At 50.1% G+C, this 26,624-nt stretch overlaps 1 protein-coding gene across 2 annotated transcripts in view; it reads left to right on the forward strand.

Annotated features, from left to right (window-relative positions):
- wdr97 (WD repeat domain 97) overlaps window positions 1–26,624 on the forward strand; it is a 66,486-nt gene that overhangs the window by 23,477 nt on the left and 16,385 nt on the right. Inside the window, exons 10-19 of one of the 2 annotated variants that reach the window (XM_033045068.1) lie at window positions 830–920; window positions 3,978–4,110; window positions 5,464–5,588; window positions 7,907–7,979; window positions 13,572–13,727; window positions 14,408–14,566; window positions 15,262–15,474; window positions 18,719–18,829; window positions 23,358–23,591; window positions 26,312–26,506. In XM_033045068.1, coding sequence (XP_032900959.1) covers window positions 830–920; window positions 3,978–4,110; window positions 5,464–5,588; window positions 7,907–7,979; window positions 13,572–13,727; window positions 14,408–14,566; window positions 15,262–15,474; window positions 18,719–18,829; window positions 23,358–23,591; window positions 26,312–26,506 — 1,490 coding nt within the window. The remainder of the gene's footprint in view (window positions 1–829; window positions 921–3,977; window positions 4,111–5,463; window positions 5,589–7,906; window positions 7,980–13,571; window positions 13,728–14,407; window positions 14,567–15,261; window positions 15,475–18,718; window positions 18,830–23,357; window positions 23,592–26,311; window positions 26,507–26,624) is intronic. The other variant, XM_033045078.1, reaches the window with a different exon arrangement.

Raw genomic sequence — 26,624 nt, forward strand, 5'->3', positions numbered from 1 at the left:
GGGGGATGTTTCAGGTCGGGACCCTCTTCAGACATGTCCTTCAGATATATACATGTTGAGTCTGAAGAAGGGGCCTGACTCAAACCATCACCTATCCATATTCTCAAGAGATGTTGCCTGACTTACTGAGTTAGTCCAACACTTTGTTTTTTTTTCTCCTTTATAGAGATGACAAACAACAGTGGACCCAGCACTGGTCCCTATGGCACACTACCGGTCACATACCTCCAATCTGAATAACAACCCTCCTCTACCATCTTCTGACTCCTTCTACCAAGGCAGTTCTGTATCTAGTTGGTCATCTTACCCTGAGTTTCGATGTGGTTTAACCTTCCGGACCCGCCACCATGGAGGACCTTGTTAAAGTCCATGTAGACAATGTCTATTGCCCTGTTCTTGTCAGTCTTCTTCGCCACCTCTTCTTAGATTGTTGTGAGGCACAATCTCCCATGCTGACTATCCCTAATCAGTCCTTACCAATCCAGGTTAGTCACTTTGGTCCTGCCCACTGCTATGACTGCAGAGATCCAGAAGAAGCCCTCTGGGGCAACAGGAATCACTGGGTTGCTGCCGCAGTCCAGAGCCTTCAGTCGCTGGTGTAAGAGCTGTGCGCAGACCCGCTGGTGTGCGCTAGATGTCCCCTTTGACTTGGCCATCAGAGGAGAATGTCCCATGTACACCACCTCAATTGACCTGCCCTGACAACTTGCAGGATCTGTGGACGTACACTCCAAGTACCTCTGTTCCTTCGCGTCACTCAGCGGCCTCCCGTTGTGGGTGTGTTCAACGTGTTCCTTAATCAGCTCCATCCCGTTTCTGTGTCTCCCAGACCTGTGCTCATTGCCGGAGCTGAAGATATTCGCATCCACCAGCAGAAGAGGGACACTGAAAATCTGGGACCACAAAAACCAGCTGCTAAGGTGCGGAGATACGGTGCGGTGCGGCGCGGCACAGCGGCATTTGTAATGTCACAGCTAATGACCGGCAAGTCTGTGCTGGGGCACCCAGTGGGGATGACGTTATCTTCAACCATAAACACACACACACACACACACACACACACACACACACACACACACACACACACACACAGACATCCTCGGGTAGATGAGGCAAGATGCATCTAGTGCTGAAAATGAGGGCAGAGACATAGGTGTAGTCGGTCGCCTTAAGTTCATAAGTAATAGGAGTAGAATTAGTCCATTCGGCCCATCAAGTCTACTCCGCCATTCAATCATGCCTGGTCTATCTTTCCCTCAGAATCCCATTCTCCGGCCCATAACCCCTGACACCTGTACTATTCAAGTATCTATCTATCTCTGCCTTAAAAATATCCTTCTGTGTCAAAGAATTCCACGGACTAGAGAAATTCCTCCTCATCTCCTTGCTAAAGAAATATCCTTTAATTCATCTTATGACCTCTGGTCCTAGACTCTCCCACTGGTGGAAACATCCACTCTATCCAGGCCTTTCACTATTCGGTAAGTTTCAATGAGCTTCCCCCCTCAATGGCTTTGACAAGTTTCAACATGCAAGGAAGGTTAGATGGCTAGGGATCCAGGAAGGGCGACTTAACTAGAAGTGGAATTGGCTTGATGGTAGGAAGCGGAGGGCGGTAGTGAAAGGGTGTTTTTTGGACTATAGGCCTGTGAATAGTGGCATTCCTTAGGGATTGGTGCCAGGCCCATTGTTTGTCAATGATTTGAATGGGAATGTACAAGGCACAGTTAATACATTTACAGATGACATTGAAATAGGTAGTGAAGACGTTATTGAGAATTACTGTGAGATCTTGATCAAGTGGGCTGAAGAATGGCAAATGGGAAAATAATTAAAATAGTCTGAGGTGTTACAATTTTGATGTTCAAACTGGGGTGCAGAATCTTTTTTCACGGAGTAGGGAATCGAGAACCTGATAACATAGGTTTAAGGTGAAAGGGGAAATTTAATAGGAACCTGAGGGGCAACTTTTTCACACAGAGTGTGATGAGTGAATGGAACAAGCTGCCAGAGGAGGTAGTTGAGGCAACTACTATAACAATATTTAAACAACATTTAAAAGACAGTTGGACAGGTATATGGATAGGATAGAGAAATAGTCATAGAGTGATACAGCGTGGAAACGGGCCCCTTGGACCAACTTGCCCACACCGGCCAACATGTCCCAGCTACACTGGTCCCACCTCCCACATTTGGGCCGTATCCTTCCAAACCTGTCCATTCATGTACTTGTCTAGCAGTTTCTTAAACGTTGGTTTAATCCCAGCCCCAACTACCTCCTCTGGCAGCTTGTTCCATACACCTGTAAGAGCTAGTGCGGTCTCCTCCATCTATTTAGCTTGTTTTAGTCATTTTAGCCACAACCGCCATTTTGTGGGCAGAATGCGGGTAGTATTTTAAATTAGCCACTATAGAAATCTGCAAAAGCATGTGAAGGCGACCTTCGCTGTTCCAGCGGGAACTAAGATAAGAGCCGTTCCCGGCATTCTAGCATTCCATTGCGATACCAGCATCCTGCATGGGAGTGGCAAGATATACAACAGAGCTCTTCTTGCCTGTGCTGCTTCTGTCTCTCCCCTTTACTCCTATATCTCCCTAATATAGTTAAGGGGCTTCATTGTGTTTAACTGAATTCCTTTGTTCATTTATGTCTACTAACCATGTGCCTATGGCCGTTTTATCAGTATAAAGATGCTTGTAATTTCTCTGTATCACCAGTTTGAACAGCGCCAGTCTTCTGTGTGGACACTGTGCACACAGCTGGCTGAATTCTAATTTCACCCGGGTGACTTTAGTAAAGACTTTTTCACTGAGACTTTGACTCTTTGAATTATTCTACACTTCGGGCACGACAAACTTTAACGCACCCACCACCCTTTGTGTGAAAAAGTTACCCCTCAGATCCCTATTAAATCTTTTCCCCTTCACCTTGAACCTATGTCCTCTGGTCCTCGAATCACCGACTCTGGGCAAGAGACTGTGCATCTTCCCAATCTATTCATCTCCTGATTTTATACACCTCTATAAGATCACCCCTCACCCTCCTGTGCTCCAAGATAAAGTCCCAACCTACTCAACCTCTCCCTATAGCTCAGACCCTCTAGTCCTGGCAACATCCTCGTAAATTTTCTCTGTACCCTTTCCAGCTTGACAACATCTTTCTTATAACATGGTGCCCAGAACTGAACGCAATACTCTAAATGTGGTTTTAACAGCATCTTATACAACTGCAACATGACTTCCTAACTTCTATATTCTGCCTGATGAAGGCCAATGCGCCAAAAGCCTTTTTGACCACCCTATCTACCTGCAACTTCACCTTCAAGGAACCATGCACCTGCACTCCTAGACCCCTCTGCTGTACAACACTCCCCAGAGCCCTACCATTCACTGTGTAGGTCCTACCCATGTTAGACGTCCCAAAACGCAACATCTCACATTTTTCTATTAAATTCCATCAACCCCCATTCCTCAGCCTACCTGGCCAATCGATTAAGCTCCTGCTGCCATCTTTCACAACCATCTTCACTATCTGCAAAACCACCCACTTCGATATAATCAGCAAACTTGCTAATCTTGCCATGTATGTTCTAATCCAAATCATTGATATGGGCCAAACGTAGGCAAATGGAGTGTGGTTGGCATAGACAAGATGGGCCGAAGGGCCTGTTTCCTTGCCAGATGACTGTTTATGAATGGGATTGTAGGTAGGAGTTGGGGTGGGGGCCCCACGTCTCCCACCCTCTCAGTGACATCCAGTGGAGTCCTGAAACTCTTCACCACGTCATGGGTGGGTCTGGCTCTGGGGTAAGGGGGTGACCAGTGCTTGCACCCTGAAGCTTTGTGTGTTGCCGGACACTGGGTTTAACGTGAGCTGGGTGATGGAGAGACTTTTGCACGTTATTATTTCACACTGCCCCCGAAAAACACGGGGTGCCTCCAGGCCCGATAACGACTGGTTTCCGTCACACTCCCAGAATCGTGCACTTGATGGCCTTTGCCGACAGCATCTCGTTCTGCAACAACAAGGGAGACATGCTGCTGGGCATCGAAAAGAACCTGCACTACATGAGCAGCGATGAGTTCCTCATTCAGTCCTACAGGCTACGGGTAGGTAGGAGTGCAGGCACAGGGCCATGACTGGCCTCGAGGCTGTGTCCGTGCGTGTGTGTGTCTGTCTGTCTGTCTGTACGTATATGTGTCTATGCTTGTCTGTCTGCCTGTGTGTATGTTTGCATGTGTGTCTGCCTGTACGTGTCTGTCTTTCTGTGCGTCTGTATGTTTGTCTGTACGTCTATTTGTCTGTGTATCTGTCTGTCTGTACATCTGTCAGTCTGTGTGTCTGTCTGCCTGTGCATCTGTGTACGTGTGTGTTGGTGTGTGTGTGTGTGTGTGTGTGTGTTGACTGTGTGCCTGTGTAGATCTGGATTTCAGTGTGAATTATATTCATTTTAATTTATTATTGTCACGTGCACTAGGATCCAGTGAAAACGTTGGTCTATGCGCTGTCCAGTCAAGTCATACTATACATGAGTAGAATCTAGCCATACACAGCAGGTAGTGTAAAAATACCAGAGTGCAGAATATAGTGTTACAGTTGCAGACAGTGCAGTTTGGTCTGAAGAAGGGTCCCGACCCGAAATGTCACCTATCCATGTTCTCCAGAGATGCTGCCTGACCCGCTGAGTTACTCCAGCACTTTGTGTCCCTTTTCATGAGAACGTTGCTTGGGGATGGAGTGTTTCGCCCACGAGGAGGGACCGAGGGTTGGATTTGTTTTCCGTGAAGCAGAGGAGGCTGAGGGAATATCCACAGGAGGTGGACATAATGAGGGGCATGTATGGAGTAAATCGAAGGAACCTTCACCCCATGGCAGAAGGAGGTGTCGAAAACCACAGGGAAGGCTGAGGGCGAGCAGGAGATTTGGAAGGGATTTGAGGAAGAATATTGAGGAAGATGAAACCTGGAACGCATTGCTTGTGGGGTGGTGCCATTAAGACATATTTAGATGCACACAAAATACCATGCGCAGAAGGCTACTGGACAAAGACTCCCTTTGCATTGTCCCACAGACAACGCTCACTTACAAAGTAAAGCTCCCTCCACACTGTCCCTTCAAACACATTATACGGTCATGGTAATGTTTTCAGAGAGACAGCGTGGAAGCATGCCCACCGAGTCCGCGCCGACCATCGATCACCCTTTCACTCTAATTCTGCCTTATCCCACTTTCACATCCACTTCCTACACACTGGGGACAATTTAGAGAGAGCCAAGTAAGCTACAAACCTGCACGTCCTTGGGATGTGGGAGGAAGCCCACACGATCACAGGGTGAACTTGCAAACTCCACACAGGCAGCAGCTGAGGTCAGGATCGAACCCGGCTCTGAGAGGCAGCGGCTCCCGTTGTCGTTCTGCACAGGAGAACTCTCTGGCTGATCGTTCTTTGCTCTCTGATGCAGGTGGCGTGTCGGGATCACAGTGACCCAGTGTCGGATAATCCCGTTCCACTATCCAAGAGTGCCGTGAATTCCCTGTCACCGTCAGATCGCTGGCGTTTGACCCAAGTCCGCTCATTCAAGCACAGGTAGGAAAAGGTATCGGCATTGCTTTGTTATTGTCAGGCGTACCGGGATACAGTGAAAGGCTTTGCGTGCTGTCCAGTCAACCCGTGTAATACATCAAGTACGATCAAGCCACACACAAGTACAAACTGTCGTGCAAAGAGAGAAATACCAGAGTGCAAAACACGGCCCCTGCTCGGCCCCGAAGACCAGGGATCGGAGACGAGGGTGGAGGGAGTCAGCGACGGCAGCCGAGGCTGGACAGCAGGCCCAGTCAGAGGAAGCGAATGGTCTTATCTTCCACGCGCTCAAGGTCGGCTGCAGGAGGCACCACCCATCCCGGGGAACAAGGGCTGACGAGGGCCGTGCAAGGAGAGGGACGACGGTTCACGGGATGGCTGGGATGAAGGCAACGGCCATTTGTGTCCAGCTACGGCTGGGACTGTAAAATTGTGCCAAAATGGCACCTCTTGCATAGGGACTCAGTGGGCTGTTCTATACGTCCTGTTCTAACTGGGGGAGTGTGCTTATGTATGGAGATAGTCTTGCTGATGTATGCAAAAAGGTATTTCATTTACCTTGGTACATGTGATTTAAAAAAAAGTGTAGGGTGCACAATGAGGTAGGTTGGAAGATCAGGACTACACCCTAGCTTTATGGGAGGACCATTCAGTCGCTTGATAACAGTGGGGAGGAAGCTGTTCCTGAGTCTGATGGTGAATCTTCAGGTTCTCTGTGACTTTCTGGAACAAAGACACAATCTATAACTTTCAATCATAGAAACATAAAAAATAGGTGCAGGAGGAGGCCATTCGGCCCTTCGATTCATTGTAATCATGGCTCCAATCAATAATCTGTGCCTGCCTTCTCCCCATATCCCTTGATTCCACTAGCCCCTGGAGCTCTAACTCTCTCTTAAATCCACCCAGTGACTTGGCCTCCACCGCCCTCTGTGGCAGGGAATTCCACAAATTCACACCTCTCTTGGTGAAAACGTTTTTCTCACCTCAGTCTTAAATGGCCTCCCCTTTATTCTAAGACTGTGGCCCCTGGTTCTGGACTCGCCCAACATTGGGAACATTTTTCCTGCATCTAGCTTGTCCAGTCCTTTTATTATTTTATATGTTTCTATAAGAGCCCCCTCATCCTTCTAAACTCCAGTGAATACAAGCCTAGTCTTTTCAATCTTTCCTCATATGACAGTCCCGCCCTCCCAGGGATCAATCTCGTGAACCTACGCTGCACTGCCTCCATCACAAGGATGTCCTTCCTCAAATTAGGATGTCCAAATTAGGAGGGTGTCCTTCCTCAAATCCCTCCTACTCTCTACAGGGGACTGACATTGGCGCCAGCAATGTCTATTTTGTCATTGGCTACGTGGAACCGCCCTTGTTCCAGACCTACTCTGGCTGTGGGATCCCGTTGCAACTGGCCGATACAGGGAACATGGGGAGGCATGGTGGTGCTGCCTTACAGCGCCGGAGATCCGGGTTCAAACCTGACTACGGGTCTCCCTGCGACCGTGTGCGTTTCCTCCCACACTCCTAAGAAGTGCATGTTTGTAGGTTAACTGGCTTCTGGTATCATTGGTTGGTGCAGGCCCAGATTCAGCCTCGGAGCTGTGGCGGCGGCGGAGGCAGGAGTTTGAACCCTCGCCTCGGCGCAGAGGGAGAACAAAGAGGGAAGAGACAGAGACTTTAAGACTTTGCCTTCCACCACAGTGAGGAGGTGTTTGGTGAACTCACTGTGGTGGATGTTAAATTTGTGTTGATTGTGTGTTTTTGTCATTTTTAATTATATGTATGACTGCAGGGAAACGAAATTTCGTTCAGACCGAAAGGTCTGAATGACAATAAACAAATCTAATCTAATCTAATCTAATCTAAGATGGGGCATCTTGGTTAGCATGGAAGGGTTGACTTTAGACTTTAGATAAACAGCGTGGAAACAGGCCCTTTGGCCCACCGGGTCCGTGCCAACCAGTGATCTCCCCATACACTATCCTACACGCTAGCAAGAATTTACAATTTTGCTGAAGCCAATTAACCTACAAACCTGTACGTCTTCGGGATGTGGGAGGAAACCAGAGCACCCGGAGAAAACCCACTGGGTCAAAGGGAGAACGTGCACACTCCGTACAGGCAGCACCCGAGGTCAGGATGGAACCTGGGTCTCTGACGCTGTGAGGCAGCAACTCTACTGCTGCACCACTCTGCCACCCATAAATAAATCCAGTGTATCAGGGCCTTCTCACAGAACTGATTCCCCGTCCCAGCTGGTGGGTTGGGAGTCCTGGGTGAGGGTGTGGGTCTAAAGTTAATGTTATTGCTCTTGACTTCAGCGGAGAACACCCGCAGATCATCCCCGAAAAGCCAGACGAGGAAATCATGAAGAAACAGGAGCACTTGAAGGAGGTAAAGGCCTGAACTCTACTCTGGGTGTGGGATTGTTATGTTTGACGGTTGCTTGCAGGCGGTCCTGCCCAGAAGAAGGAGTTGTGTTTGGAGCAAGGTTAGACAATAGACAATAGATGCAGGAGTAGGCCATTCGGCCCTATGAGCCAGCACCGCCATTCAATGTGATCATGGCTGATCATCCCCAATCAGTACCCCATTCCTGTTAGATGACTGAGAGGAGATACAAGGAACTGCAGACGCGGGAATCCTGAGTAAAGAAACAAAGTGCTGGAGGAACTCAACGGGCCAGGCAGCATCTCTGGAGAACATGGACAGGTGATGTTTCGGGATCCAGTTTGAAAAAGTGTTGTGTTACATATCACATACAACTGTGTAGGTGTAGAAACAAGGAACTGCAGATGCTGGTTTACGAAAATAAAGTGCTGGAGTAACTCAACGGGTCAGGCAGCGTCTCTGGAGAACATGGATATATGATGTTTCGTGGCGAGACCCTTCTGAAGAAGAGTCTGAAGATGGGTCCCGACCTGAAATGTCACCCATCTATGTTCTCTAGAGATGCTGCCTGACCTGCTGAGTTATTCCAGCACTTGATGTATTTTTCTGTAAACTAGCATCTGTAGTTCCTTGTTTCTAAACCTACACTTATCTGTGAAACAGGCCCTATGGCCCACTGAGTCCATGTCACCCATCGATCACCCATTCACACTAGTTCTAGCAATGGCAAGAATTTCTGGGCATAATCCAGAAGATGCAGGATCATTTCATTCCAAAGGGGAAGAAAGATTCTAAGAGGAGTAAGAGGCGACCGTGGATGACAAGGGAAGTTAGGGACGGTATAAAACTAAAAGAAAAGGTGTAAAACATAGCAATGAGTAACGGGAAGCCTGAGGATTGGGAAACTTTCAAAGGACATCAGAAGGTAACAAAAAGGGCAATACAAAAGATGAAGTACGAAGGTAAGCTCGGCCAAGGATATAAAGGATAGTAAAAGCTTCTTTGGGTATGTTAAGAGGAAAAGTTTAGCACAGACAAATGTGGGTCCCTTGAAGGCAGAAACAGGTGAAATTATTATGGTGAACAAGGAAATGGCAGAAGAGTTGAACAGGTACTTTGGTTCTGTCTTCACTAAGAAAGACACAAACAATCTCCCAGATGTACTAGGGGACAGAGGATCTAGGGAGACAGAGGAACTGTAAGAAATTTGCATTAGGTGAGAAATAGTACTGGATAGATTGATGGGACTGAAGGCTGATGAATCCCCAGGGCCCGATGGTCTGCATACCAGGGTACTCAAAGAGGCGGCTCCAGAAATCGTTGACTCATTGGTGATCATTTTACAATGTTCCGTAGATTCAGGATCAGTTCCTGTGGATTGGACGGTAGCTAATGTTATCCCACTATTCAAGATTGGAGCGAGAGAGAAAACGGGGAATTATAGACCAGTTAGCCTGACTTCGGTGGTGGGGAAGATGCTGGAGTCAATTATTAAAGAAGTAATAGCAGTAAAAGGATGGGTCCAAGTCAACATGGATTTATGAAGGGGAAATCCTGCTTGACTAATCTTCTGGAATTTTTTGAGGATGTGACAAGTAAAATGGATGAAGGAGAGCTAGTGGATATAGCGTATCCAGACTTTCAGAAAGCCTTTGTTAAGGTCCCACACAGGAGATTAGTGGGCAAAATTAGAGCGCATGGTATTGTGGGTAGAGTATTGACATGGAAAGAGAATTGGTTGGCAGACAGGAAACAAAGAGTAGGAATAAACGGGTCCCTGTCAGAATGGCTGGCAGTGGCGAGTGGAGTGCCACAAGGCTTGGTGCTGGGGTCGCAACTATTTACAATATATATTAATGATTTGGATGATGGAATTAAAAGTAACATTAGCAAATTTGCAGATGACACAAAGCTGGGTGGCAGTGTGAACTGCGAAGATGCTAGGAGGTTGCAGGGTGACTTGAACAGGTTGAGTGAGTGGGCAGATGCATGGCAGATGCAGTATAATGTAGATAAATGTGAGGTTATCCACTTTGGCGACAAGAACAAGGAGGCAGATTATTATCTCAATGGTGTCAGATTAGGAAAAAGGGAAGTGCAACGAGACCTGGGTTTCCTTGTACACCAGTCACTAAAAGTAAACATGCAGGTACAGCAGGCAGTGAAGAAAGCTAATGGCGTGTTGGCCTTCTTAACGAGAGGATTTGAGTATAGGAGTAAAGAGGTCCTTTTGTAGTTGGTCAGGGCCCTGGTGAGACCACATCTGGAGTATTGTGTACAGTTTTGGTCTCCTAATTTGTGGAAGGACATCCTTGCTATTGAGAGAGTGCAGCGTAGGTTCATGAGGTTAATCCCCAGGATGGCGGGACTGTCATGGGAAAGATTGAAAAGACTAGGCTTGTATTCACTGGAGTTTAGAAGGATGAGGGGATACCTTATAGAAACATATAAAATTATAAAAGGACTGGACAAGCTAGATGCAGGAAAAATGTACCCAATGTTGGGGGAGTCCAGAACCAGGGGCCACAGTCTAAGAATAAAGGGGAGGCCATTTAAAACTGAGATGATAAAAAACATTTCTCTGCCACGGAAGGCAATGGAGGCCAATTCACTGGATGAATTTAAAAGAAAGTTAGATAGCGTTCTTGGGGCTAGCGGAATCAGGGGGTATGGGGAGAAGGCAGGCACGGGTTACTGATTGTAGATGATCGGCCATGATCACAGTGATTGGCGGTGCTGGCTCAAAGGGCCAAATGGTCTCCTCCTGCACCTGTTTTTTATGTTTCCATGTTATCCCACTTTCTCCTCCACAACCTGCACGCTGGGACAATTTACTGAAGCCAATTCACCTCTATGTCTTTGGAGTGTGGGAGGAAACCGGAGCACCCTGGGAAAACCCACTCGTTATCACAGGGACAACGTACAAACTCCATACGACAGTGGCCATAGTCAGGGTGGAACCCAGGTCTCTGCTGTCAGGCAGCAACTCTGCCGCTGCGCCACTGTGCTGCCCTTGCATGGTGCTGTCTGCTGACCGCACACAGTATTTTACCCAGAGTAGGGGAATCAAGAAGCAGAGGGCAAAGGTTTAAGGCGAGGGAAGAAAGATTCAATAGGAACCTGAGGGACAACGTTTTCACACGGGGTGGTGGGTGTATGGAACAAGGTGCCAGAAGAGGTAATTGAGGCAGGTATAATAGCAACATTTAAAGGACATTTGGACGGGTAAAAGCTAAGGAATAGTTTTGAGTGATACAGACCAAATGTAGGGAGGTGGGACCAGTGTAGTTGGGCCCCTTGGTCAAGCCAGACCGGAGGGACTGTTTGCAGTTACAGTTTAGTTGATTGTCACGTGTCCAGTGAAAAGCTTTTGTTGCGTGCTATCCAGTCAGTAGAAAGACAGTACATGATTACAATCGAGCCATTTACAGTGATGCATTATAATCATAATAGTAATTTATTAGCCAAGTATGTTTTGCAACATATGCGGAATTTGGTTTGCCATGGTCGGGGCTGAGCAACGAACGGTCCAGCAGGTGGCAGAGGCCAGAACTCTAAATAAACTAGGTTCTATAATGACAAACCCCACTCACCCACTCCATGCCCTGAAGGTGATCAGAGGCTGATTGCACCAATGTGCAAAACGGAGAGATACAGGAAGTCCTGTTTACCAGCTGCTATAAGACTTTATAATGAGCATAAATAACTGCACTTTTTTTTAAATTAATTGTATTTTAACTTGTATTTTAACGTATTTTAACTTGTTATGTATGAAAGCGTGGTGTTATGTTTGTCTTGAAGCTGTCGTGGCACTGTAATTTCCTGAAAAGGATTATTAAAGGAATAATCTAATCTAATCTAATCTAATACAGTCATACCATGATAAGGGAATAATGTTTATTGCAAGGTAAAGCCAGCAAAGTCCGATCAAAGATAGTCCGAGGGTCACCAATGAGGTAGATAGTACTTCAGTACTGCCCTCTGGTTGTAGGAGAATGATTCAGATGCCTGATAACAGCTGGGAAGAAACTGCCCCTGAATCTGGAGGTGTGCGTTTTCACATTTCTATATCTTTTGCCTGATGGGAGAGGGGAGAAGAGGGAGTGGCCAGGGTGTGACTGGTCCTTGATTATGCTGCTGGCCTTGCCGAGGCAGCGTGAGGTGTAAATTGAGTCAATGGAAGGGAGAAGGACACAAAATGCTGGAGTAACTCAGCGGGTTAGGCAGCATCTCTGGAGAGAAGGAATGGGTGATGTTTTGGGTTGAGACCCTTCTTTGTGTGATGGTCTGGGCTGCGTCCACAATTCTCTGCAATTTCTTGCGGCCTTGGATGGAGCTGTTTCCAAACCAAACTGTGATGTATCCTGATAAAATGCTGTGTATGGCGCATCTGTAGAAGTTGGTGAGAGTTGATGGGGACATGCCGAACCTCCTGAGCCTTCTAAGGAAGTAGAGACGTTGGTGTGCTTTCTTGGCCGTTGCTTCAATATGGGTGGTCCAGGAGATGTTGTTGGTGATATTGACTTCTAGGAGTTTGAACTTTTCAACCATCTCTACTTCGGCGTCGTCAATGCAGACTGGGGTGTGTGGACCACATTGCATCCTGAAGCCAATCACTATCTCCATTGTCTTGCTGACATTGAGAGAAAGGTTGTTGTCTCGACACCAGGACACAAGGTTCTCGATCTCCTTCCTCTACTCCGTCTCATCATTATTTGATATCTGGCCCACAGCGGTGGTGTCGTCTGTGAATTTGTAAATTAAATTAGATCTGTGCATGGCTACACAGTCGTGGGTTTACAAGGAGTTAAGAAGGTGCTGAGAACGCATCATTGTGGAGCCCCCGTTGAGGATTATTGTGGAGGATGATTTGTTCCCCTATCCTCACTGATTGGGATCTGTTGGTCAGGAAGTCGAGGATCCAGTTGCAGGGATGAGTGCTGACTCCAAGACCCAGGAGTTTGATGATGAGCTTGGATGGGATCATGGTGTTAAAGGCAGAGCTGCAGTCTATGAATAGGAGTCTGATGTAAGCGTCTCTCTTATCCAGGTGTTCCTGGGATGAGTGTAGGGCCAGGACGATGGCATCATCCATGAACCTGTTGTGGCGGTAGGTGAACTGCAGTGGGGCAAGGCCACTGGCTAGACTGGGTTTAGTGCGTTCCACGACTGACCCCTCAGAAAACATTCAGTGTGCTGTGCGGTTGAGTATATTGTCACGTGATACAGTGTAAAGCTTTTGTTGTGTGCTAACCAGTCAGCAGAAAGACAATACATGATTACAGTCGATCCGTCCACAGTGTACAGATGCAGGATAACGGTAATAAAGTTTAGTGCAAGATAAAGTTGAGATGGGTTCTATTAAAGGGTCTCCAATGAGGTGGATGGGAGATCAGGCCCTCTCTCTAGTTGTTGGTGGGATGGTTCAGTGGCCTGATAACAGCTGGGAAGAAACTGTTGTCAGGCGTTTTCATATTTTAATACCTCTTGCCTGAGGGGAGAGGAGGGAGTGCGCGGGATGAAGACTGGTCATTGTGTAGGCTGCTGGCCTTGCCGAGGCAGCGTGACTGTGTGACCGTCTCTTTCGTACTCCAGGCCTACGCCGTGCTGGCAGCAAGGGAGGCGGAGATCCTCCTGATCCAACGTGGAGAGCTGAAGAGCAAGAAGAAGCGGCAGCACACCAAGGAGGTCCTGCAGGAGGGCTTCCGGGGATACATGCGCCTCCTGTACGGAGATGGCCCACACATCAAGGTACACTCAACCCTCAGCTCCATCCCCCACCCCTCCCCAACAATAACCATCCCTCCCCACCACTAACCACTCCCCACACCTAACCACCTTCTCCTCACCACCTCTAACCACCTCATCCCTCCCCAACCTAAACCACCCCACCACTAACCACCCCACCCCTCCCCACACCTAACCACCTTCTCCTCACCACCTCTAACCACCTCACCCCTCCCCAACCTAAACCACCCCATCACTAACCACCCCTCCCCTCCCCACACCTAACCACCCCACCCCTCCCCACACCTAACTACCCCTCCCCTCCCCACACCGAACCACCCCTCCCCTCCCCACACCTAACCACCCCTCCCCTCCCCACACCTAACCACCCCACCCCTCCCCACACCTAACTACCCCTCCCCTCCCCTCCCCACACCTAACCACCCCTCCCCTCCCCACAGCTAACCACCCCCTCCCTCCCCACAGCTAACCACCCTCCCCCCCAGTCAACTAACCACCCGCTTCCCCTCCCCCACATCCTAACCACCCCTCCCCTCCCCACAGCTAACTACCCCTCCCCCCCCCTAACCATCCCACCACTCCACTCCCCTCCCCTCCCCACCCCCTCTTCCCCTCCTCTACCCTCTGAAACCTCTCTCTCTGTCTCCCTCACTGAAACCTCTGCCTCACTGGCGATGCTTTAGCAGATTCGCGATCAGGAGGCGGATGGCTTTGCGGACGTGCTGATGAAGCCCCCAGCTCGTAGTGAGCCACCGCACGTTTGCACCAACATCAGGAAGGGCTTCTTTCCTCACTTGACGATACCCCATCCCTGGAGCGAGGTTACGGAGAGCGAGAGAGAGGTGAGAGTGCGCACTGAGGGAGGGGCGGTGAGGTAGTGCGGTGCTGTGGGAGGGGTGGGGCGAAATAAACCACGACTGGGCCAAACGTGGGGCAGGCTCGGCGTTATGTGCCCCCATCAGGGTGAGGAGGTTCTGGAGCGGGGAGTGGTCTGCTGGAGATTCTGTTGCTTCCACCTGTTAATCTCTTACCCCACCCCTCTCCCATCCTCCTCCCATCATCCCCACCCCCCTCCCCCCTCCTTTGTCCCCTCACTCCCACTACTCCTCCCCCCATTCCCCCATTACCTTCCCGTCACCTACCCCTCACTACCACCTCCCTATCTCCCCCCTCCCTATCTCCCCCCTCCCTATCTCCCCCCTCCCTATCTCCCCCCTCCCTATCTCCCCCCTCCCTATCTCCCCCCTCCCTATCTCCCCCCTCCCTATCTCCCCCTCCCTATCTCCCCCTCCCTATCTCCCCCTCCCTATCTCCCCCCTCCCTATCTCCCCCTCCCAATCTCTCCCCTCCCCTTTCTCCCACCTAACCTTCCCCCCCCCCCCCCATTTTTTCCCTTCCCATTTCTCCACCTCCCATTTCTCACCCCCCTTTCTCTCCCCTTCCTATCTCCCCCTCCCCTTTCTCCCACCCGCTGCTCCCCTTCCACCACCCTCTCGCCCTCCACCTTCTCCCCCCCTCCTACCCCTCTCTCCCCCAGGCCCGGGGACTGCCCTACTGGTCCGATATGCCCGAGGTTCCCATCGCCCTGGACGGATTCATCCCCAACTCAGTCTTCCTGCGGCTGCTGTGGCCCATGGAGCCCTGGCATTCCCTAGACGATTTGGACTCCGAGGAGCAGCTGGCAGCGCAGGAGGAGCCCAAAGCCGAGGTCAAGCTGCCCGCCAAGATCCACATCCCAAAGGAGCTGCAGGTACGGGGCGAGGGGGTGAGGGAATGGGGGGGAGGGTGAGACTGGAATATCCAGGGCGCTGAGCGGGGCTGGGGCGGGGAGGTGTAGAATGTGACTTCCAAGGAGCTACAGTTATGGACAGGGATGTAATGCTGAGGCTCTCTATAAGGCGCAGGTCAGGCCGCATTTTGGAGTACTGTGAGCAGTTTTGGGCCCCACGTCTGAGGAAGGATGTGCTGGCTCTGGAGAGGGTCCAGAGGAGGTTTACACGAATGATCCCAGGAACGAGCGGGTTAACATACGATGATCGTTTGACGGCAATGGGCCTGTACTCGCTGGAGTTTAGAAGAATGTGGGGTGATCCTCATTGAAACTTAGCGAATAGTGAAAGCAGGGGCGGAAAACCCGGGGGGGCCAGAGGGTCACTTCCCCCCCCATGTTTTGAGAGGTGGAGGACATCCCCCCAAGTTTTTGTGATCCCGATTTTAAAATCTCCGTTTGTAGCGCTGGATTGAGCCTCCGAAGCCTCGCGCGTGAGTGTGCGCATGTGCGCGAGGCCGCGAAAAATTGTGTCCCTCCATGTTTTGATAGCGAGTTCCGCTCTTGAGTGAAAGGCTTGGATAGAGTTGATGAGGAGAGGATGTTTCCATTAATGGGAGAGTCTAGGACCAGAGGGCACAACCTCAGAATAAAAGGACGTCCCTTTACAAATGAAATGAGGATGAATTTCAATTCTACTCCGCCATTCAATCATGGCTGATCTATCTTTCCTTCTTAACCCCAATCTCCTGCCATCTCCCCATAACAGCCATACTAATCAAGAATCTGGCGGAGGAGACTTGAAATTCCTCCTCGTCTCCTTTCCAAGTATACATCCTTTTATTCTGAGGCTATGTGCTCTGGTCCTGGACTCTCCCAAAGGTGACCCCCTGGTAATTATCCCTTCAAATCCCTTCCTTTGGATAGAATCTGGGATCATTCCACGTGTACTTTCCTGCTCCTTCCGAAAGGCTGCTGAGTTGTTGGTCCTGCCGACAATTTTAACAAACACATTTTTGTGTCATGGGGTCAGTGGCAAGGCCAGCATTTATCACGTCCCTACCTGCCCTGTGAGAAGTTGGGGTGTTGTTGCCTTGAACCGCTGCTATCCTGTGGTGCTGGTGGGGAGGGAATTCTAGGATTTAGACCCGGTGGCGATGCAGGAACGGGAATAGGCCAACTCAGCATGGCGCGTGAGTCGAGGGAACCTGCAGGTGGTGGTGTCTGGGCGTGAGGGGTTTGAGAGGTGCTGTCAGCGTAGCCTGGGTGAGTAACCGTATTGAGTTCTGCAGCCACTGCGTGTCAGTGGTGGAGAGAGGAGGTGTTGAGGGGGGTGGATGGGGAGTGGGGGGGAGGAGGTGTTGAGGGGGGGGTGTCGAGAGGGGTGGACGGGAAGTGGGGGGGTGTCGAGGGGGGTGGATGGGGAGCGGGGGGGTGGATGGGGAGTGGGAGGGAGGAGGTGTTGAGGGGGGGGGTGTCGAGGGGGGTGGATGGGGAGCGGAGGGGTGGATGGGGAGTGGGAGGGAGGAGGTGTTGAGGGGGGGGGTGTCGAGGGGGATGGATGTCGAGGGGGATGGATGGGAAGTGGGGGTGGTGTCGAGGGGGGTGAATGGGGAGTGGGACGGAGGAGGTGTTGAGGGGGGTGGATGGAGAGTGGGAGGGGGGGTGGGTTTAAGGGGGTGGGGGGTGGTGTCGAGGGGGGTGAATGGGGAGTGGGACAGAGGAGGTGCTGAGGGGGGTGGATGGAGAGTGGGGGGAGTGTGGGTTTGGGGGTGCGGGGGGGTGGATGGGGAGTGGGGGGGTGGATGGGGAGTGGGACGGAGGAGGTGTTGAGGGGGGGTGGATGGAGAATGGGAGGGGGGGTGGGGGGTGATGTCGAGGGGGTTGAATGGGGAGTGGGACAGAGGAGGTGTTGAGGGGGGTGGATGGAGAGTGGGGGGGGGTGTGAGTTTAAGGGGGGTGTCGAGGGAGGTGGATGGGGAGTGGGGGGGTGGATGGGGAGTGGGACGGAGGAGGTGTTGAGGGGGGGTGGATGGAGAATGGGAGGGGGGGTGGGTTTAAGGGGGGGGGGTGTCGAGGGGGGTGGATGGGGAGTTGGGGGGGAGGGGTGATCCAGCAGCTGCCTTGTCTGGGTCGGTGTCGAGCTTCTCGAGTGTTGTTAGAGCCGCTCTCGCCCAGATTAGTGGAGAGTGTCCCATCACACCCCTGAGTCATGGCGTGTAGATGGTGGCAAGTTCTTGGAGTCAGAGTTTGAGTAGCTTCCTCACAGGATCCCCGCTCTCTGACCTATAGTACGAGTACAGAGTATTGGGTGTAGAAGTTGGGAAGTCATGTTGCAGTTGTATAAGGCATCGGCGAGGCACAATCTAGTGTATTGTGTTCTGTTCTGTGCAATAGAGAACCAGAGGACATGGGTTTAAGGTGAGAGGGGAAAGATTTAATGAGAACCTGAGGGGGAACTTTTTCACACAAAGGGTAGTTGGTGTATGGAATGAACTGCCGGAGGAAGTAGTTGAGGCAGGTATTATCGCAAAGTTTAAGAAACATTTAGGCAGGTACATGGACAGGGCAGCTTTAGACCCGACCGGAGCTTCGGAGGCTCCGGCCGCAGGCCCGGTGGACAGGTACATCGGGAGCTCGCAGGTCCCTGGTGGGAGACCGCTTTTAGGAGCTCCCGCAACGGCAACTTCTCCCTCCGGAATCGCGGGGTTTAAATTACTCGGATCGGGGCCTAACATCGCCCGGCGCGGCTTAAATGGACGCGGGACTTACCATCGCCCGCCAGGGGCTTTAACACCGGGAGCCCCAGTCGCCTCGACGTTGCAGTTGGACTGCTGTACCGCGGGAGAAGAACAAAGGGAAGAGATAAGACTTTTGCCTTCCATCACAGTGAGGACGTGTGGGAGATTCACTGTGATGGATATTTGTGTAAACTGTGTTAAGTGTGGGTCTTGTTTTTTTTTGTAATGTTAAGACTGTAGAAATGCAATTTCGTTCAAACCAAGCTGTTTGAATGACAATAAAATGCATTCTATTCTAGAGTGATATGGGCCAAATGCAGGCAGGCGAGACTAGTGTAGGTGGGACATGTTGGTCGGTGTGGGCAAGTTGGGCCGAAGGGCCTGTTTCCATACTATATCACTCTCTGACTCCGTGACCTGCTGTTGCAGCCACTGTGTTTGGAGACTGTTCACTCACGACATTGCCTGCCTTTGTTCTGTTTCAGCTCTCGGATACTGAGCACACCAACAGCTTCCTGGACAGACTAGAGGCGTTGGACAATGAGTCGCTGGACAAGATGGAAATCAAGAGTGAAAGTGATCTGCTGTCTGTTCGGGTACCCTACCTCTCGCTCACTCACTATCACCCAACCAACTCTCGCTCTCTCGCGCTCTCTCTCGCTCTCTCGCGCTCTCTCTCGCTCTCTCGCGCTCTCTCTCGCTCTCTCTCGCTCTCTCACGCTCTCTCGCTCTCGCTCTCTCTCTACTCCCCTCATGATTTTATACACCTCTATATTGGGGGTTCAGTATTGATGTGGATAGAGAATTGGCTGGCAAACAGGAAGCAAAGAGGAGGAGTAAACGGGTCCTTTTCACAATGGCAGGCAGTGACTAGTGGGGTACCGCAAGGCTCAGTTCTGGGACCCCAGTTATTTACGATATATATTAATGATTTGGACGAGGGAATTGAATGCAACATCTCCAAGTTTGCGGATGACACGAAGCTGGGGGGCAGTGTTAGCTGTGAGGAGGATACTAGGAGGCTGCAAGGTGACTTGGATAGGTTGGGTGAGTGGGCAAATGCATGGCAGATGCAGTATAATGTGGATAAATGTGAGGTTATCCACTTTGGTGGCAAAAACAGGAAAGTAGACTATTATCTAAATGGTGGCCGATTAGGAAAAGGGGAGATGCAACGAGACCTGGGTGTAATGGTACACCAGTCATTGAAAGTAGGTATGCAGGTGCAGCAGGCAGTGAAGAAAGCCAATGGTATGTTAGCATTCATAGCAAAAGGATTTGAGTATAGGAGCAGGGAGGTTCTACTGCAGTTGTACAGGGTCTTGGTGAGACCACACCTGGAGTATTGCGTACAGTTCTGGTCTCCAAATCTGAGGAAAGACATTCTTGCCATAGTGGGAGTACAGAGAAGGTTCACCAGACTGATTCCTGGGATGTCAGGACTTTCATATGAAGAAAGATTGGATAGACTCGGCTTGTACTCGCTAGAATTTAGGAGATTGAGGGGGGATCTTATAGAAACTTACAAAATTCTTAATGTGTTGGACAGGCTAGATGCAGGAAGATTGTTCCCGATGTTGGGGAAGTCCAGGACAAGGGGTCACAGTTTGAGGATAGAGGGGAAATCCTTTAGGACCGAGATGAGAAAAACATTTTTCACACAGGGAGTGGTGAATCTCTGGAACTCTCTGCCACAGAAGGTAGTTGAGGCCAGTTCATTGGCTATATTTAAGATGGAGTTAGATGTGGCCCTTGTGGCTAAAGGGATCAGGGGGTATGGAGAGAAGGCAGGTACAGGATACTAAGTTGGATGATCAGTCATGATCATATTGAATGGCGGTGCAGGCTCGAAGGGCCGAATGGCCTACTTCTGCACCTATTTTCTATGTTTCTATATGATCACCCCTCACCCTCCTGTGCTCCAAGGATTAAAGTGAGAGTGTGCCCAACCTCTCCCTACAGCTCAGGTCCATAAGTACTGTCAACATCCTTCTAAATCTTCTCTGCTCTCTTTCCAGCTGAAGGATATCTTTCCTGCAACAGTACTCCAAATGTGGCCTCATAAACACATTCATAAGTTTGTAAGTTGTAGGAGCAGAATTAGGCCATTCGGCCCGTCAAATCTACTCCGCCATTCAATCATGTCTGACCTATCTTTCCCCCTCTCAACCCCATTCGCCATAACCCCTGACACTCGTACTAATCAGGAATCTGTCAACCTGCATAAATATATATGCATTGATGACCTCCACAGCCTTCAGTGGCAATGAATTCCACAGATTCACCCCCCTCTGACAATAAATTCCTCTTCATCTCCTTTCTAAAGGAACGTCCTGAAGCTATTCTGAAGCTATGACCCCTAGTCCTGGACTCTCCCACTAGTGGAAACATCCTCTACACACCCACTCTATACAAGCCTTTCACTATTTGGTAAGTTTCAATGCAGTCATCCTTCTAAACTCCAGCGAGTACAGGCCCAATGCCGACAAACGCTCTTCATGTGTTAACCCACTCATTCCTGGGATCATTCCCGTAAACCTCCTCTGGACCCTCTGCAACTCCATATTCCTCTGATATGAGGTCCAAATCAGCTCGCAATACTCCAAATGTGGCCTGACCAGCGCCTTATAGCCTTCTTGAAATAAATGCTTTGCCTTCCTTACTACCGATTCGAAATGCAATTTTTTTGGGAATACTGCACCAGCACTCCCAAATCCCTTTGCACCTCCGATTTCTGAATTCTCTCCCCATTCAGAAAATAGCCTAGGCCTTCATCCCTACTACCAAAATGCAAGACCCCACCTACCACTTCTCTGCCCACCCATCCAAGTCCTTCTGCAGAGTGAGTCCCTGCTTTCTCTACACTACCTGCCCCATCAACTATATTTGTGATTGTAATTCAGTTGTAACCTCTGTACTTTGTACTTTTGAATACTTCAAGTGAGAGTGGGATATTGTGTGAAGGCAGCAGGGCTAGGGGGGGTTTGGTAGTTTTATTGTAAAAACATCTTCCTCTCAATCTCCACAACATCCCCTTCTCCCGGTTACAAAACACTTTAACTAATTTCCCATTCCCATTTCTCATTCCCATAGTCGCCTTTCTGTCCAGGGCCTCCTCCATTGTCAGAGTTAGGTCAAACGCAAATTGGAGGGACAGCACCTCATATTTTCTTTGAGCAGCTTACAACGAATATTAAATTAAATTAAATTAAATTTCTTTATTTATATAGCACATTTTTAGTCAACTTGCATTGACCCCAAAGTGCTTCACATAATTACATCCACACAGACAGGCAAAGGTGGGTGAAGTGTCTTGCCCAAGGACACACACAGGCAAAGGTGGGTGAAGTGTCTTGCCCAAGGACACAACGACAGTATGCACTCCAAGCGGGATTCGAACCAGCTACCTTCCGGTTGCCAGCCGAACACTTAGCCCATTGTGCCATCTGTCTGACCAAGTAACTTGCATCTCCTCTCTCCGTCCTCTCCCCCACCCTAGTTGTCGTACTAGTTTCACTGTTGTCCTGTTGAGTTTCATAGTCTAACTCGTTATCACTGAGCTCACAGCCAACAATGGTCCATTGTGGGCTCCACCTTTCCTTGATCATTGCTACCTTTTGGCATCTCTTTCATTCATTTGTTCTACATCTCTCAATATATATCACAGTCTATATCTCTCATTTCCCTTTCCCCTGACTCTCAATCTGAAGAAGGACCCAAAACATCACCTATTCCTTCCATCCAGAGATGATGCCGCCTGACGCGCTGAGTTACTCCAGCTTTTTATGACACAGTTTAAACCCTGGCTGCAAATCCACAGGTGCCCTGCCGAAGTATGACTCAGCAGTGCCACCTGGAAGGACCAGACGGTACTGCAACCATCGAAAACAACAGCAACTGAAAGTAGAAAAACGCAGAGGCGGGAAACGTGAAATAAAATCAGCACCTAGTTGGAGGATTGGCTGAACACAGAGCAATAAACAGGTCAACTGTGGGTTGAGGAGCTGTGAATTCATGTGGAAAATAAGGCAGAGCCCTAGTGCATGGTTCAGTTCATTTCAGTTTAGTTTATTGTCACGTGTAGCGAGGTACAGTGAAAAGCTTTTGTTGCGTGCTAACCAGTCGGCAGAAACAATACATGATTACAATCAATCCATGTACAGTGTATAGATACATGATAAACGAATAACGTTTAGTGCAAGGTAAAGCCAGCAAAGTCTGATCAAGGATAGTCTGAGGGTCACCAATGAGGTAGATAGTAGTTCAGCACTGCTCTCTGCTTGTGGTAGGATGATTCAGTTGCCTGATAACAGCTGGGAAGAAACTGTCCCTGAATCTGGAGATGTGCGTTTTCACACTTCTATAACTTATGCCTGATGGGAGAGGAGAGAAGAGGGAGTGGCCAGGGTGCGACTCGTCTTTGATTATGCTGCTGGCCTTGCCGAGGCCATGGCTCCAGATGTTCTGGTGGGGATCAGTGTTATGGGATCGGTGCTGGTATGGTGTAAGGGCCATTCACTTTGTGTCCAACCCGTGCTATCCCTGCACTGGGAGTGGTTGATGTTGGCACCGTGGTTGAACAACTGGCTAGGATAGGTACAAAGTGCTGCTGTAACTCAGCGGGTCAGGCATCATCTCTGGAGGACATGGATGGCAGGCTAGGACTTTATTCCTTGAAGCGCAGGAGGCTGAGGGGTGATCTTATGGAGGTGTACAAAATCACGAGGGGAATAGATAGTGAACGCACAGTCTTTTGCCCAGGATCGGGGAATCAAGAACCAGAGGAGGTAAGTTTAAGGTGAGAGGGGAAAGAAAGAGAGTCAACTTATTCACACAGAGGGTGGTGGGTGTATGGAACGAGCTGTCAGAGGAGGTAGTTCAGGCAGGGACTATGATGACATTTAAAAGACATTTGGACAGGAAGATAGGAAAGGTATGGAGGGATATGGGCGAGCATGTGGGACGAGCGTAGTTGGGGCATCTTGGTCAGCATGGATGAGTGGGCGGAACTCATCTGCTCACAGCATCGATTCCAATCTTGTAAACTAACGTGCCTGTCGTTACTTGGTTATCTGTGCACTATTGCCGAGCTGTACGACTGTGTGACTGTAATTCTCTGCACAGAAAATGTCCAAAACGATATCCAGGCCGAGCATAGCGTCCAGGCGCAGCCTGATGTCCAGGGACAGCCTCGTGTCCAGGACCACCACCGATTCCATCGGCAGCCCACAACCGCAGACCCCCCCCGTGCAACAGATGCCTGAGTTACCACCCGCTTCCACTTTACCAGCCGTGGTGGAGCAGTACAAGGACGAGGACTGGTTCAAGAAGATCTTCCCCGACTTCCCCGATAACAACGTAAGTGCTGATAACTGTGAACAACACCTTGCTGAAGGCAATCACATCTTCCTGTTTGCTCACCGCCATATCTCTGTGCCCCTCGACATATATGTTCACAGCATCAATTCCAATCTTGTAAACTAACTGGCCTGCCCTAACTTTGATATCCTTACACCAGTCCCAGGTTCCAGTTTCCCAGCATCATGGATATATGTTTTACGGCAGAGATGGATAGATTCTTGATTTGTACCGGTGTCTGGGGTTAATGGGGAGAATGGGGTTGAGAGGGAAGGCCATGATTGAATGGCGGAGGAGACATGATGGGCCGAATGGCCTAATTCTGCATCTATCACTTATGAACCTCTCCTGAATAGAATAGAATAGAATAGAATACCTTTATTTGTCATTCAGACCTTTCGGTCTGAACGAAATGCTGTTGCCTGCAGCCATACATGTAATAATAACAAAACACAATAAACACAAATTAACATCCACCACAGTGAGTTCACCAAACACCTCCTCACTGTGATGGAGGCAAAAGTCTTAGAGTTACTGTCTCTTCCCTCCTCTTCTCCCTCTGCGCCGAGGCGATACCCCACCGGGCGATGGAAAGTCAGTCCGCGGTTCAAGCTCCGCGGCCCGGGGGTGGTCAAAGCTGCCGCCCTCCAGTCCAGGACGCAGCTGTTGCAACGGGTGCTCCGGAAAACAGGCACCAGCCTGTGACCTGCGAGCTCCTGACATTGTCCTCCACTGGCCCGCGGCCGAGCCCCGGATCCAGGTCGCCGCCGCCGTAGCACCGTCTCCGCTCCGCACCGGGCCGCCCACAAGGCAGCGTCTCAGCCCCGCACCGGGCTGCCCCCACGGAAGCACCTTCCAGCCGGGAGCCGGTCCACCCTCACGGCAGCGTCTCAGCCCCGCACCAGGCTGCTCACACGGGAGCGCCTTCCAGCCAGTAGCCGTGCCGCTCACACGGGAGTGTCTCAGCTCCGCGCCGTCCGCCCTCACCGGAGCGCCGAGTCGTGCCGCTACCCGGACGTCGCCACAGCTCGAAGACGGCCAGCCTCGCGTTGGTGAGTCCTGGCTGGCTCTACCTCCGGACCCTCGAGGTCGGTCGCAGGTTGGAGGCCGCCAGCTCCGCCATTAGGCCTCAGCGCAGACGGGGGAAGAGAAGGGGAATACGACAAAAAGTCGCATTCCCCCGAAGGGAGAGACAGAAAGCTCTGTTTCACCCTCCCCCCACACACATAACACCACCTAATAACCAAAAAATGTACTAAACTAGACAAAAAAAAACAACATAAAAAGTAAAAACAGACAGACTGCAGGCGAGCCGCAGCTGTATCACAGCGCCGCCACTTCCGGATCCAGGAAAGCTGGGAGGTGAGAAACAATGATCCCCACGCCACAGTTTCTATCACCTTCCAACATTTAAGACACTTTTCATCGCACCGTGGAAATGTATCCAGTTTCAAAAAGGCGAGACCCTTTCATATAAAAAGACAGACAGTGCTGGATTAACTCAGCAGGTCAGGCAACATCTCGAGATTGTGGAGAGGTGACGTTTCAGGTCGGGACCCTTCGTCAGTCTGATGTTTGAAGAACAGTCTTCAGATTGAAGGAGGGTCCCGGACTGAAACGTCACCTATCTACGTTCTCCAGAGATGCTGCCTGACCCGTTGAGTTACCCCAGCATTTTGTGTCTTTTCTTGTAAACCAGCATCTGCAATTCCTTGTAAACTGTTTTATACTGTGTGTCCTCTTTGTTCTCTCTAATATTTCAGACTTCTATAAAAGTCAAGAGACTATCATTGTCAAATGCAACTGAACGGACTAAGGACATTTTTACTTGTTGCAGCTTTACAGACACATTAACACAACATCGCAACAACTAACTGCACAAACAGCAATAATTAAAAATAATTAGTAGCAGCACAAAGTATCCAGACCATAACAGTGCAAAACAAATTAAATAACAAAACCCATATGTAATAAAAAGGAGCTGCAGATGCTGGTTTATACCAAAGATAGATACAAAATGCTGGAGTAACTCAATGGGCAGGCAGCATCTCTGGAGATAAAGGATAGGTGACGTTTTGGGTCTAAAGAAGGGTCCCAATCTGAAATGTCACCTATCCATGTTCTCCAGAGATGCTGCCTGACCCGCTGAGATACCCCAACACTTTGAGTCGATCTTAACAAAGTCCATAACAGATTGGTGCTGGGGTAGGCTTGAGGTTAATGTTGTGCAGCGTTCAACATTCAGTGAGCTGATGGTTATTGGGCCAAAGCTCTTCTTGAACCTGGAGGTCACAGTTTTCATGCTCCTGTACCTCCTTCCCGAAGGTAGCGATGAGCGTGGTCAGGGTGGTGTGGGTCTTTGTTGATGCTGGCTGTGAGGCAGTGCCTCCTGCAGATTCCTGTGATGGGGAGAAGGCAGGAGATTGGTGTTGCAATGGGAAAGATGGATCAGCTGTGATTGATGGGCCGAATGGCCTAATTCTGCTCCTATCCCTTATGAACATGTCGGTGGGGAGGTCAGTACCCGTGACGTTCACCACTCTCTGCAACCTTCTTCGTTCGCCGGATTTGGGGATTCACGGCGCTGGGCCTCAATGTATCTGCGAATGAGAGCTCCCCATCCTCTGCTTCCCAAGATGGCCTGCCTCTCTTGTTCATTCCCCGAGGGCCAGCGTGCCCCCCACTGACCCCTCTCTCCTTTCTCCCGTGGTGCGCTGCAGGTCTTCCCTCTGGACATGACGGAGGAGGAATTTATCGAGATGCTGCTGGAGATGCTGAAAACGGCCGATTTTGATCTGAAACAGGAGATCATGAAGGCTCTGAGTGTCCTGCTGCCAAACAAGCCCTCGCACATCACCGAGTCCGCAGAAGAGATCATCATAACCATCTTAAGAAGGGTCAGGGACCGGAGAAAGGTACGAACCAAACCCCACCATGGGGGCGCACCCCCTCCCGAAGGATCCTCACCCCCCCCCACCCAGCGGCTCCCCGCCCACCCTCCTCATCGCACGCCCCCCCCATCTAACCCCCTCT

The sequence above is a fragment of the Amblyraja radiata genome, chromosome 2, assembly GCF_010909765.2.
Source record: "Amblyraja radiata isolate CabotCenter1 chromosome 2, sAmbRad1.1.pri, whole genome shotgun sequence".
NCBI classification, from domain to species: domain Eukaryota; kingdom Metazoa; phylum Chordata; class Chondrichthyes; order Rajiformes; family Rajidae; genus Amblyraja; species Amblyraja radiata.